Raw genomic sequence first — 14,465 nt, 5'->3', positions numbered from 1 at the left:
TGCTTCCATATTAAAATAACATGCCAGATCTGCAGGGTTATGTAAAATTAACTACCAGAATCACTTTTAACCTTTTTAGATTGGTGTAGCTGCTAGAAAATTTAAAAGTTTACACGAGGCTTGCACTCAATTCCTATTGGCCAATACAGCCATAACTTAATAGGAGTTTCAAGGAGTAAACAGTTTTCACTTTGACACTGTGTACCTCAATGTCTTTTTCAATTGAAACTGACATGATAGCAAGCAGAAAATGTCTGTGTGAGTTAAAACCAGCTACTATTTTTAGCGGGCTAAGAAGGATGTCCAAATGCTGAAGCTGAAGCTAGACTGGAGGAGGGTACAGTACAGGCCACGCCCACCCGCTCTAGTTACTGCAGACGCCTGGCCAAGGTTCCAAGGCGCTCCGCTGAGGGGTGTCAGTGTGGGGTTGGGGTGGGGAGCTTCCAGGCGCATGTGCGATCTCATCCGTGGCCGAATCAGCCAATGGGATTGAGTAGACAGTCCGCGGGTTCGTAGAGATTCCCGCCCCCGCACCCCATCCCGCCCCCCTCCTCCCGTTCTCTGCTTCCCTTTTTTTATATCAGCAAGCTAGGGGCGGTGCAACGGTGGGCGGGGCCTAGTGACGTGCCCGGACGGGTCTCACACCATAGGAGTCTGTGGTTCTTAGTTTGTGGCGGCTTGGGCGGGACGCACGCGGTGCAGTTCAAGATGGCGGATGCAGAAGGTAAGAGGTGCTGGTGGCCGTGCCATGAAACCTGTGGGGTCTCCGACATAACCGGGAGCTAGTTATAGTGAGATTGCATCGTGACCCGCGGTTCCCCGTGTTCCCGCTCGCAGTTTGGTTGTCTCACCACTCGGCTCTTGGCTCTACCTGTGAATGCACGCATTCGTGACCAGTGACTAGGCTTCATTAGGTCCTGGCTTCGTGCAAAAGATTCTACCAGGATCCCCTCCCAAAGGCATCAGCCATGGAGGCGACTGTGTCGCGATAAGGAGACGCGGTAGAATTTCTGCTGGCACTAGGCGGCACATTATGGAAATGAGGGTAGCAAAGGTGCAGAGCAAGGGTTAGGAAGGAAAGGAACAGAGGAGTTGGAAGCAAGTGTAACTCAGACCTACAAGAAAAATTTTAAGAGATCACAGCCCTTATGAACAGTGCAGTGGTCGTTTGTGAAACTTTCCAGCCTGTGAACAAGTGCTTCCCTAAGTAGTATTTGGCCTTGCCACAGCCACGTGGAGAACCCGAAGGGAAGCCAACACGTGCTAGAGTAATTTACCAGCCAAGCCATCCTAGTGCTTGGCCTCACAAACGTAAGTTCTCTCCAGTAATGTCAGACTTTAAAATGTTTTCTTTGTCCCGATTTTAGAGTTAATTTTAAACTTTGGTTTTAGTTTTCAAAATCTTCAAATATTGAGTTTGTTTCTTGTAGTAATTACATTCCCAAAGAAGCATAAGAAGAAAAAAGACCGGAAGCCATTACAAGAAGATGTAGCCGTGAGTAGGAATTTACTTTGCTTTGACTGATTGGGATAATTTAGTAAATAGCACATTAAAGGGGGAAAATGTTTTTAAATGTTCTCAATCTATATGCTAGTACTTAGTGGTCATTATGTAGAACGGGCAAAAACCTGAAATCATACAACTCCCAGAGAAATTTTCTAACATCCGTGGCATACTAAATGGTGAACTATTGACCCTGAATTTCTCTTCCTTATTCCATCAGCAGACCCATGGTTTTGTTAAAATATTTGGATTCAATTTGATCTTCCTAAAGTTCAGTGACCTGGGTTTCAGAAATCACACCCTTCCTTTCCTCTTGTTTAAAAGGCATGCACTTCCAAAATTAAGCTGAGAAAATGTTTCTGCTCTATTGAAGGAAATACAACTTGCTGAAGAATTTCTTATCAAACCAGAATCCAAAGTGGCTCAATTAGACGCTTCTCAGTGGCCCTTGTTACTAAAGGTATGTTTCTGTGTATCAGATGGATGCTTGAATTCCATATTATTTCTAGTTAAAAAGCTAATAGTAAAGAATGCTTACTGCTGGGGTGTTGTGTTGCATGCTCTTTATTCCAGTGGGCCAGGCAAGCCTAGTTTACATAAAGAGACCCTGTCTCAAAAAAGGAATGCTCACTGCCAACATATTTTACATTTAGAAAACTTTAAATGATGTAGCATGGAATATAGTATGTCACCAAAATGTTAATTGCTGTTAGTTTTTAGACAATTGCACTTTTGAAATCAACTCCCGTAGACTGTTTCAGTGCCTAAGAACATGGGTTTTGAAGCCAGACGCCTTTGAAATATGATTATATGTGATCCTAGGCCACTTTTTTTATAACAATTATTTCTTTTATGTGAGTATATTGTAACTGTCTTCAGACACACCAGAAGAGGAGGGCATTGGATCCCATTACAGATGGTTCTTTTAACCTCACTGAATCTATTAGTTGCTTATGATATTTTCTCTTAGGATGATGTGTTGGGAGTTATAGGAGGTATTCTATGAAGCATGCTTAGTAGTTCACGGTTGCATGTCATAGAAATTATAGGTTATTATTTAGGGATTTAAATAGTGATATTGAGTAACCCGTTGAACTAAAATTTATAATTTTCACAAAGTGGATACCAGCTATAAAGTTGAGACATCTAGCAAAGAAGAGTTTTTAATATAAATTTTTATTTCATCTATTACACTGTGGGGGTGGAATGTTGGGGGTGCATGCTCTACATGACATACATGTAGAAGTCAAAAGATAACTTGCAAAGTTTGTTCTCAAGTGCCGTGAGTTACTAGTATTGCAATTTTCCCCAGTATATAGGAAGGCTTAGTAGTGTGCCATTAATAATGGGAACAACATACATTTGTGGGCGTGAAGGGCTACAGTGGTTGGTGGTGTTATTTACTGACTCTTGTTTTACTTCTATTGATATGTTATTAAACTTATGTTATTGCTTTCTAGAATTTTGATAAGCTAAATGTAAGGACAACACACTATACACCTATTCCTTGTGGTTCAAATCCTCTGAAGAGGGAGATTGGGGACTATATCAGGTAGGCATGGTGAAAAAGCTCTGTCCAAACTGAAATTCTTTTGAAACTGATGCTCTCACTGAATTTATTAGTTATTCAAGGGAGTAGTAGTGGCAGCTTAGAACAGCTTTGTCCTGAATATATAACCTAAATATGTGGTTTGCTTTTCTTTTTATGTCTTAATGCTACTTTTTTAGACAAGAACAGGAGGTGATTACCTCTTTTTTTTTTTTTTTTTCTATTTTAGGACAGGTTTCATTAATCTTGACAAGCCCTCTAACCCCTCTTCCCATGAGGTGGTAGCCTGGATCCGACGAATACTTCGGGTAGAGAAGACTGGCCACAGTGGCACACTAGATCCCAAAGTGACTGGTTGTTTAATTGTGTGCATTGAACGAGCCACTCGTTTGGTGAAATCACAACAGAGTGCAGGTTTGTAAAAGAGAGAGTAGGGGGCTATACTTGTTTCTGTACTTGTTTCACTTCTACATTTTGGCTCTTAGAAACTATTTCTTTAGAAAATAAAATCCTTTTTTTTTTTTTTTTTGAGACAGGGTTTCTCTGTATAGCCCTGGCTGTCCTGGAACTCACTCTGTAGACCAGGCTGGCCTCGAACTCAGAAATCCGCCTGCTTCTGCCTCCCCAGTGCTGGGATTAAAGGCGTGTGCCACCACACCCGGCAGAAAATAAAATCTTAAAGCATGAGTGTGAATTAGTTTCTGTTGTTCTCTGCCAAAATCTGGTGGTTTTTTAAGAGTTTGAGACACTAAGCATGTGGATATTGAATCAACTGTCCTGTTCCTAGTGCTGGGGCATGTCACTTGTATGCTTGCTGGTTCTGCTCTTTATTGTGTTGTTGGTTTTACAGACAGGGTTTCTCTGTTTACCCTGGCTGTCTTGGAACTCTAGACCAGGCTGGCCTCAAAGATTCACCTGCCTCTGCTTCCCAAGCGCTGGGATTAAAGGCATGCGCTCCCACCACCTGGCATGTTTACTGCTTCTTAACTCAGGTCATGTTTTTAATGTTTCTATCTCAAGTATCCTTCCCCCATTTTCATCTTAAGAAAATTCTGCTTAAAGTACAAGGTATTTTCCTGTTAGACTCTACAGTAGGTATTCCCTCTGTGTCTGCCATCACATTGAGCATTAAAATGTGTGTGTGAACGTGAGCGAGCTTTTTCCACCCTTTCCTTTCTTTTGGTTTTTCGAGACAGGGTTTCTCTATGTGGCCCTGGCTGTCCTGGCACTCACTTTGTAGACCAGGCTGGCCTCGAACTCAGAAATCCGCCTGCCTCTGCCTCCCCAGTGCTGGGATTAAAGGCGTGCACCACCACGCCCGGCTCTTTTTTTGTTTGTTTGTTTGTTCGTTTGTTTGTTTGTTTTTGAGACAGGGTTTCTCTATATAGCCCTGACTGTCCTGGAACTCACTCTGTAGACCAGGCTGGCCTCAAACTCAGATTCACCTGCCTCTGCCTCCCAAGTGCTGGGATTAAAGGCGTGTGCCACCACTGTCTGACCATTCTTTCATTTTTGAGACAAGGCTTTGCTGTGTAGCTCATGTTGCTGTGGAAATCTCGATTATCCCATCTCAGCCTCTAAACTTCTGGGTTTACTTTATAGCCATGGCATGGGCTATTCCTGATCCAAAAAAAATTGTCTTTATTTCTTTTCTCTATCTACATTAAGTCTGTCAGTACAGATTTTACTGAAACAGACGTTGGATTCCCTACTGCTTCTGCCATGTAAAGTGGCAGTGATAGAACATTTGTAAAACAGAAAACTCAGTGGCCACACCTGACTACTCTTTTGTCATTTTTTCAGGCAAAGAGTATGTTGGAATTGTCCGGCTGCACAATGCTATTGAAGGGGGTACTCAGCTTTCTAGGGTAAGTCTATAACTTGTAGGGAGCATACCTTTGATTTGGGTCTCTGAACTCCAGGAAAGTTCTCCTGGCTAGTGTCTCTTGTGCTCTTTGAATGGGCTGTCCTAGATTCCTGGGTGATGGATGACTGGTGTTAGGGATGCCTTCTAGCCATGCTTTTTCTGTGAAGGACATTCTGATTAGTGCTGAGCTATCCCTTCGTAGTTGAAAAAGAAGAAACTGAACTAATTTTATGAAAGAAAACTTTGTATTTGAATTATGTTCTTTTTTGTTTTTTTGAGACAGGGTTTCTCTATAGCCCTGGCTGTCCTGGAACTCACTTTGTAGACCAGGCTGGCCTTGAACTCAGAAATCCGCCTGCCTCTGCCTCCCGAGTGCTGGGATTAAAGGTGTGCGCCACCATGCCCGGCTTTGAGTTATGTTCTTAAACTCCCTAAATATGCCCCTTTGTCTTATTTTAAAATGAGCCCACATAATTTTTTATTTGTGCTTTGTTCTTAGGCCCTAGAAACTCTGACAGGTGCCCTGTTTCAGCGACCCCCACTTATTGCTGCAGTAAAGAGGCAGCTTCGAGTGAGGACTATCTACGAGAGCAAAATGATAGAATATGATCCTGAAAGAAGATTAGGTGAGTTGTTAGATATATATCAAGCTGAATTGCTTTAGATCCACAAGCAGGTAGGGGATGTATTATCAGGGATTCTCTTGTTAGTAGTAGAAGCTTTTGAGTACATTGTGTAGTCATACTCTATTCCCTATTTCTGTTCCCTATGTCTTTCTATTAGTTTGTTTTAGATAGGGTCTCTCCATTAAGTAGCTCTGGTTGCTATGGAAATTGCTGTTTGCAATTCAAGCTGTCCTTGAACTCAATAGAGATCTACCTGTCTCTGCCACCTGAGATTAAAATTGGGCACCACCATGCCCAAGGTTTGAAAAGAAAATCATGTGTTTACTCTCTCTCTCTCTCTCTCTCTCTCTCTCTCTCTCTCTCTCTCTCTCTGTGTGTGTGTGTGTGTGTGTGTGGTGTTTGTCTTAGGAATCTTTTGGGTAAGCTGTGAAGCTGGCACCTACATTCGGACACTATGCGTACACCTTGGCTTGTTACTAGGAGTTGGTGGTCAGATGCAGGAACTTCGGAGGGTGCGTTCTGGAGTCATGAATGAAAAGGTATGCAGTTGTGGGACTAGAGGTTTGGGATTTGGTTTTTGTGGGGATTTTTGATGTTTTTTCTTGTGTTGTTTGTTTATTTATTGTTTGAGACAGTTTCTATGTGTAGCCCTGTCTGTCCTGGAACTCCCTCTATAAACCAGACTGGCCTCAAACTCATAGATTTACTTGGCTTCTATCTCCCTGGTACTAGCATTAAAGGTGTGCACCACTATCGCTGGACTCACGACTAGAGGGCTTTAGAAATCATACATAGAACTCTGTCTGCTTTACATCTTAGGAAAGATTTCATATTGTTTAGTTCAGTTCAGGGAAGCTTTCATGTTCTGTGAATTAAACTTTGGGACATTGAAATTGGCAAAGATGGGGCTGGGGAGATGGCTCAGCAGTTAAGAGCACCAAACTGCTCTTCTGGAGGTCCTGAGTTCAAATTCTAGCAACCACATGGTGGCTTACAACCATATGTAATGGGATCCGATGCCCTCTTCTGGTGTGTCTGAAGACAGCTACAGTGTACTCATACATAAAATAGATAAAGTCTTTTAAAAATAAATAAGAGATTGGCAAATAAATGATTGGGTAGCCGGGAAGTGGTGGCACACATCTTTAATCCCAGCACTTGGGAGGCAGAGGCAGGTGGAGGCCACCTGGTCTACAGAGTAAGTTCCTTGACAGACAGCCAGGGCTACACAGAGAAACCCTGTCTCAGAAAAACAAAAATAAATAAATAAATAAATAAAGGAGGAGGAGGAGAAAGAAAGAAATAATTGGGTAGAGAGTATTACTCTGTTCATACATTTCTTTCCTATTCTACCTATGCCAATCTTGCTTAGAGCTTGAGAGTGTTAATGCAGCGTTAGAGCACTTGGCAACCATTTGTAAACACCTGGGTTCCATCGCAAGCAGTACAAAAAAATTGGAGTGCCTGCTTAGATCTAATTTGTTAACATGTACAAATATTTTATGGAGATTCTAAAGACTTATGATGAGCCTGGACTAAAAGACAATTTATAGTTATATTAGTTGTAAAAAGTTTAGGAGTCAGCAAGGTGTGGTGGCCTTTAGTCCCAGCACTGAGAGGCAGAGGCAGGTGGATTTCTGAGTTCGAGGCCAGCCTGGTCTACAGAGTGAGTTCCAGGACAGCCAGGGCTATACAGAGAAACCCTGTCTGGGAAAAAAAAAAGCTTAGGAGTCTGATGGACAGAAGAAGATATACAGTATGAAGTCTCAGAGTTTAATATCTTACTGCCTTTCAGGACCACATGGTGACAATGCATGATGTACTCGATGCTCAGTGGCTGTATGATAACCATAAGGATGAGAGTTACTTGCGGCGTGTTGTTTACCCTTTGGAAAAGCTGTTGACATCTCATAAACGTCTGGTTATGAAAGATAGTGCAGTAAGTTATGGGGTAAAAGTCAATGTTTTCAGAGCATGTGTCTCCAAAGATGAGATGCTAGCATTGTAAAATCATATTTATCGTATTTTTATTTTCCTTGTGGTTATTCTCCTCCCCCAAGTGATATCTAGAATTTGCCCTCTTTTAATTTGTTTCTTCTGGCTGTTACTATAACAAATTGTTTCAATAGGTAAAGGTTGGGCCTGGAGCATTTCAGAGATGTTATTTACTCTGTAAGGATTTCAATGAAATGCTGCTTTTTTCTGTTGAAGCACATTATCATTTGAGACAGTATAATCCAGACTTCATTGAACTCATTGTCAGCTCATATCCTATATTTACTATATTATCTTATAAATCAGAAATAGTCCTAAAAATTAAGTAAATATATAGGCATAGAATTTTTGAAAGATAAATTGTTGTATGTGTAGCAGTTTGTTGTTAGATATTTATGCATATTTAAATCAAAAATATCTGTAAGACTTCAGAAATCTTTGTAGTTTTCAGAAAATTTTAAGAGGTATATTAAGGTATGACACTAACAGAAACTAAGAAAGCTTAACCACATAATCATGTAAATGTGATGGACCTTTATTGTGCTGGGTTAGATTGTTGGCTTCTGTGTGATTTTAAAGAGAAGTTAGAACATGGTCAGTAAGAGATCTTGTTGAGTGAATTTGATTTATCAGGCCTGGTATAATTTTCTTAGCAAGTTGTTTTGAGTGTTTATTGCTTCATCTCTAGTAAGTGCATTATATTTTCCTGAAAAAGATTCAAGAGCAGTTCTCTGGAACACTGTGATAGAAAACTCTTGAGGCAGCTTTTGTGGGTTTTTTTGTTTGTTTGTTTGTTTGTTTTGTTTTTTGTTTTTTTCAATTTTTTATTAGATATTTTCTTCATTTACATTTCGAATGCTATCCAGTATATATGTGTGCACACATGCATATGGAGGTTAGTCAAGGATAAGTTGTGGGAGTTGATTCTTTCAATTCACCATGTGTGTTTCAGGAATCAAACTCAGGTAGTCAGGCATTAGGCTAAGTACCTTTACTTGCTGAGTCATTTCTCTGGCCCCCAAGACAGGGTTTGTTTTGTTTTATGTGTGATGACGATGCTCATGGGCCACATGATAAAAGTAGAGTTTAATAACCTATTTGTATAGATCAGTGAAGAAAGAGGGGTAACATTTATTTTTATTATGTATGTGTTATGATGTATGTTTGTGGTTCAGTATAATTTTGTGGAGTCTGTTTCCTCCTTCCATCTTTTATTGAATATGGATGGGCCACCAGACTTGCTGAGTCACCTGTAAAGTTTTCTTTAGTATTTTGTAGCATATGTGAAAATTTTAGAGTAGTGTTAGCACATGATAGGTTTTTGTTACTGGTCTATGTTTTCTTGTACTCCACTGTAGTCAGTGGACTATCAGTGTTATTAGTCCTACTTCCCACTATAAAGCTATGTCCTCTATTCTGGTATGGAAGTGGAAAGGGGATAATGGATAGCATTTGGCCCTCATGTGTGGTGTTATCTCCATAGGTGAATGCAATCTGCTATGGGGCCAAGATCATGCTTCCTGGTCTTCTTCGATATGAAGATGGCATTGAGGTCAACCAGGAGATTGTGGTCATTACTACTAAGGGGGAAGCTATCTGCATGGGTAAGGAAGGGAGTAGCCCTCATTATTTCTGGAACTGAATCTCTGCATCATCAAAGCTAGACTTATTGTGGGCCAGTCCCATGTCAGGGTCCCTTGATTTTATATAATCATGGTATCTCTTGGGGTTTGTATGAGGGAATGGCTAGTTGAATACAGATTAAAGAGGAAGTATACATTTATATGCTCTTGGCTGTCTAGTGAAACTCCCCAAGTAAGTAGTGACAGTTGTCTGTGATGATTAAAGGAGAGCCTTTAGTTCATTCCTGGTTTGCTGACTGGTAACTTGTAGTTAGTATCAGTGACGTTTGGTTTTTGGTGTTTCAAGACAGGGTTTCTCTGTAGCACTTGCTGTGCTGGAACTCACTCTGTAGAGCAGGCTGCCTTGAACTCAAAAGAGTTCCGCCTGCCTCTGCCTCTGCCTCCAGAGTGCTGGGATTAAAGGTGTGAGCTACTACTATTACCATCAGGTGTTATCAGTGTAAACGTTTAACTACTATTGAATTGGTTATCCCTTGCAACTTGCAGTGCTCTGTGGCTTTCTCAATAAGTCCAAGCTGTTCATTTAATAATCCTAATTTTCACCAGAAAAAAAAGTCATGTCACCAGGGTCCCTGTATCAGTTCTGTGAGAAGGCACCTGTGAAAGGTCCATTCTGATATATAGCAGAACAGAGATTCTAAAAATTTGAAATGTTTGTTCTATAAACCTGAGGGTGGTGTGTCATTCCTGCACCTGTTTTTTTCTTGTTAGGTGTTTCTTCAATTGCTTTTGTTAAGTGTATTTTAGAGACCTCTTTTTTTTTTTTTTTTTTTTTGGTTTTCCGAGACAGGGTTTCTCTGTGTAGCCCTGGCTGTCCTGGAACTTACTCTGTCGACCAGGCTGGCCTTGAATTCAGAAATCTGCATGCCTCTGCCTTCCAAGTGCTGGGATTAAAGGAGTACGCCACCACCACCTGGAAAGTGTATTTTAGTTTGTTAAGCTTAACAGTATTTTAAGTACTTTATGTATTTCTTTCTGTGATGGAGACATTTTTCCATACATTCAGAGCAAAGGAAAGCCCAGTTAAGGTAATAGAGCTTAGGATTTAAAGAGTTCTAAAAAGGCATAAACCAGTAGAAATCATTTATTACCAAAATATTCTTTTTTTCTTTCTAATCCCTGCAGCAATTGCATTGATGACTACAGCAGTGATTTCTACCTGTGACCATGGTATAGTAGCCAAAATAAAGAGGGTGATTATGGAAAGAGACACTTATCCTCGCAAGTGGGGTTTAGGTCCAAAGGTCAGTGATACTAGGTTATAGCCCTTCCTGGGTTATATTTGTGTTAATAAGTACCAACAAATGCAGTTCTTTGCTTACCATATTTGAAGCTCTAGATTATTGTCAGTGAGCAGAGGCATGCCCTGTCTTAGACTTCAGAGATTCTCACTCTAGTTAAGAGAAACCTTTGGGCATTACTTATCTCACTGGGGTTGTGAACTATGACTGTCAAAAATGTGGAGTGGTCTCTTCGTTCCTAGAGTATCCACAGTGAAAGTTTTAACTTCATAATGGATCTGGGCAAGATTTTTTCACTTAAGCCATTGTGAAGAATAGGTTAGAGATTGATGACAATAAGAGAAGAGGGAACAAATGATTCAGGACATTTTGTAAGGGGTGTGAAGCTGAGAATATGTAAGAAACCTTGCTTGTGATAGTCTATGCAGACTGGGTCTAAGCTGTAGTCTATAATCATAATGGCTACTTCCTGTATTGACAGTAGTCTAATGTTTGGAATGCTTCCAGGCAAGTCAGAAGAAGATGATGATCAAGCAGGGCCTTCTGGACAAGCATGGCAAACCCACAGACAATACCCCTGCCACATGGAAACAGGATTACATTGACTATAGGTAAGGATGGAGTTTGTTGGTTTATTCCATTGTCTTTATTTTATTTCTTTAACTTTATTCTTTGTGAATTTCACATCATACACACCAATCCCACTCATCTCCCCATCCCTTCATATCCATCCTCTGCCCAAGGCAACTGCCACCCCCATAAGGAAAAAAGTTTTGGAAGCTGTAGTGTGTTACAGTGTGTCACAACTTTACTTGCAATGAATCATTGGACTGGTTTGAGGCCTCTGGCTTCTGCTACACTATCAATGTTGGATCCTCACTGGGACTCCTCTCTGTTGGTGCCCCATGTCATGGAGATCCTGCAGCTTTGGATCTGCAGGACCAGCCCTTTTACGTGCTGCAGCAGTTCATAGATGGGGTAGATGTTGAAGTAGACCACCTCAAAGTTCTGGATCTGGGCCTGGGTGGTAAGGATGGGCTTTGGGGGACTGGGGTAATGTAGTACACTTGAGTTCAGGAAACTGCACAGCCAAGGGGAGATGGAAGGTTTTATTTGGATAACTGCTAAATGCTTTGCCACAGGCCCTAATGCAGCTCAGTCTTTCCCTTGCTTGGCTCTTTGAAACCTGGGTCAGTAACTACTAGTAGTCAGGGCATGGACTGTGGAGATAATCAATCTGTAAAACCAACTGTTGGTTCTTCTGTGTTGGTTCTTCTGTGTTGGTTCTTCTGTCTAGCATCAGTGTTTTAATTGGGGGCTTTAGGTTTGCCCAGCATCATTGAATAACAAGGGATATTACAGGATATAATAGGACCACCATGGAAAACTCTCCTATGAATTTAACCTCATATTACCTTTGTCTTTCAGTGATTCTGGCAAGAACACACTGGTTACCGAAGCAGTACAAGCCCCTCAGTTAGCTGCTGAAGCAGTAAACATAAAAGTGAGTGGCATCTGTTTGAAAGGTGCTTGCTTCAAACTGGGTGGGGTGGTGGCCGAATGCCTTTAATCCCAGCACTTTCAAGACAGAAGTAAGGCAGCCTGGTCTACAGGAGTGAGTTCCAGGACAGATGGAGAAACACTGTCTCAAAAACAAACAACAAAGGAAAGAAAGAAGTGTGCTTAAACAGATAATTCTAAGTGTTTAAGGTAGTCTAGCCACATGTCCTAGCAAGTAAGGCAGGCCTATCCATGCAGTGATCTATACACACTGTCTCATACTTGAGGATGTTTGTTTAAGAATCAATTACCTTGTTTCCTACCTCCATTGTGACACAGTGTAGAGTGGAATAACCTTGTGTGGAATGTGTGTCGCACATATTTTGACACTACCCTGGGTTAAAAGCAGAGGCCTCTGAAATTCAGAAGGAACAGAATTGTCAGACACCAAAAAATATTTCTAGTCCATGCTAACTCACTGTTTAAAGGACAAGAGTGAAGCATGTGGTAGTAACTTAGATTCCCAAGGCTGGGGGCCACTGTCATTAGAGCCCCAAATGGTATGTTTGCTGTCTTGAGTGACTAGTAATGAACTATATGGGTGGAACTTGTAAGTTGTCAAAGAGCACCTTAGGGCATATTTCTAGGTCTTGGAGCTGGGTCGCTGAGACAATTTCTCAGGGTCTTTTATACGCAAAGCTGCTTTGGCACATTCATCATGCCCCATGGCTTACTATATTTTTATTTAGTGAGATACTGTCTTTAAAAAATCAGACACTATTCAAGTTTATAGACAAAACCATTGAATATACTTGGAATCTTTCTTGGTAACTTCCTACATTTCTAACTTCATGTGATTTTCTACCCACCCCCCCCCCCACCCCCGCAGAGGAAGTGGGACAGTGAGAGTGAAAGTGATGAGACCCCTCCAACAGTTCCCCTGTTGAAGGAAAAGAAGAAGAGTAAGAAGGATAAAAAGCCCAAAACTGTGATAGAAAGTGGGGGCGAAACTGGAGATGGGGTATGTGTGAACCATGGGTGTGCCTTTGACAGGAATTGTGCAAGAGTGGGGTTCCTACCATTGCCTTTTTTGGTGCTGCCCTGTGTTCTAGATTTGCCTTGTCTACCTTCTTGGACACAGAAGTAGGGGCACCTAGCCTTTCAGAACAGTGGATCATGGTTGAATTATGTTGCTGCTGGGTAGGGAAGGTGTATTAAGTAGATCTAAGACTTCACTGAGAAGGTCACAGGCAAAATTTGTTTAACCCCAAATGTCTTTAGATTTTTGAACAGACTTGACTGTGCAATTTGTCAGATTTCTTTTGGGAACAGTAGTCATAAATGTTTTGTCAGTGGGTACATTGAACTTTTACTTTCTCTTTCTTTAGGACAGTGACACCACCAAAAAGAAAAAGAAGAAGAAGAAAGTAAAAGTAGAAGAGATGTCTGAATAGTTTAAGCCACTTCTGGAAGCATGTCCAGCTGGGAAGAGAAATAAAAAAGCCTTATTGGAAAAACTTTGTTGAGGGAGTAGAACAGAGGTCCCAGAGTAGAAAGTTCTGGTACACTTTTAGCTGCCACTTGTGACCTCAGTGGCTAGCTGGTGTGGCCATCTCATCCCATCCTGTCCTGTTTTAAGGATATGAGAGATAAAATCAGGCCTTTGCCACCAACCCCTCTGCTTGCTTGAGGAAGCCACACCTTTAGATAGACATGGCATGGCCTAGTAACTATCTGCAGCTATTTACTAATGAGCATTTTCAACAATGCCATAGATAGTCCTCTCCTACTTTGCTTTTTTAAAAAGTTTGTAAAAATTAAATCTGCTAAATAATCTGTGAGAAAAAAATGAAAAAAAAAAAAAAGAACTATATTCACCGGGGAACTCTTATCTCCGGTGTTCTATGAGGATTGCTCTATTCAGGTATTAACTTTGTCTGGTGGGATCTATAGTGTTTAGCCTAGTACTCTGTATTTTTGTGTACAACAGGATTTCTCCAACTCTATATGGCTACTTGTGTTTCTTATGGAAGCCAAAGCATTCCTGTATTTGTTTTCTTTTAAAGAATGGAATTATTCATTGCTGAGAGGATGTAATTTGTAGTTTTTTTTTTTTTAAAGTATTCCTGTTAGATTTACTATGATAATCTTGGACTGGCAGCAAAAGTGAGAATATTTTTATTAAAAGTCTGGGGTTTATGTCCTATTTCGAATTTGCTTTTCCTTTGGCTACTTTTAAATTTCTTAATTCTGAGTCTTTCTTACATTGGCACTGGGGTCACCTGCAGTCATCTGCTCTCAAGGGAGATCATTACTAATCCAGAGTTCTTAAGAAAACAGAGGAAAAGGGTAGATGCATTTATAGTGTACTGGGCTTATGAAGAGGTTGGAGGTATTCCAGGTAGGAAACTGCAGGGAAAGGGGGTGGGAGATTTGTTCTTGCTTAAATATGTGCCCAAAACCAAGAATATAAACACAAGTTTTAGGGGAAATTGTTAATACGGTAGATGTCTGAGCCTGGGCATAGGCAGATATAGAAA

At 40.9% G+C, this 14,465-nt stretch overlaps 1 protein-coding gene and 1 non-coding gene across 4 annotated transcripts; both read left to right on the top strand.

Moving 5' to 3' along the window:
- The first annotated feature begins 587 nt into the window (after window positions 1–587).
- Window positions 588–13,931, top strand: Dkc1 (dyskerin pseudouridine synthase 1). 3 transcript variants are annotated; one of them, XM_085838326.1, is made up of 15 exons: window positions 605–724; window positions 1,431–1,495; window positions 1,878–1,964; window positions 2,965–3,056; window positions 3,283–3,467; window positions 4,857–4,921; window positions 5,420–5,546; window positions 5,955–6,085; window positions 7,342–7,485; window positions 9,025–9,145; window positions 10,310–10,428; window positions 10,933–11,036; window positions 11,854–11,929; window positions 12,815–12,946; window positions 13,314–13,931. In XM_085838326.1, exons 1-15 carry the CDS (start codon window positions 709–711, stop codon window positions 13,377–13,379), a joined length of 1,530 nt encoding a protein of 509 aa, XP_085694452.1. In that variant the 5' UTR covers window positions 605–708; the 3' UTR covers window positions 13,380–13,931. The 3 variants fall into 3 exon arrangements, with proteins under 3 accessions (XP_085694451.1, XP_085694453.1, XP_085694452.1); XM_085838325.1 differs by lacking the exon at window positions 13,314–13,931 and having other exon boundaries at window positions 588–724; window positions 12,815–13,212; XM_085838327.1 differs by lacking the exon at window positions 12,815–12,946 and having other exon boundaries at window positions 593–724.
- Window positions 6,372–6,489, top strand: LOC115030162 (small nucleolar RNA SNORA36 family). The gene has a single exon (XR_003835785.1). It is a non-coding gene; the product is annotated as a small nucleolar RNA SNORA36 family (small nucleolar RNA).
- Window positions 13,932–14,465: the final 534 nt, after the last annotated feature.

Source organism: Mus caroli, unplaced genomic scaffold (assembly GCF_978045245.1).
Source record: "Mus caroli unplaced genomic scaffold, Mus_caroli_1 scaffold_5, whole genome shotgun sequence".
Lineage (NCBI taxonomy): Eukaryota > Metazoa > Chordata > Mammalia > Rodentia > Muridae > Mus > Mus caroli.
Note: the sequence above shows the minus strand (reverse complement) of the source record. Positions and strands in the feature narration are given on the sequence as shown.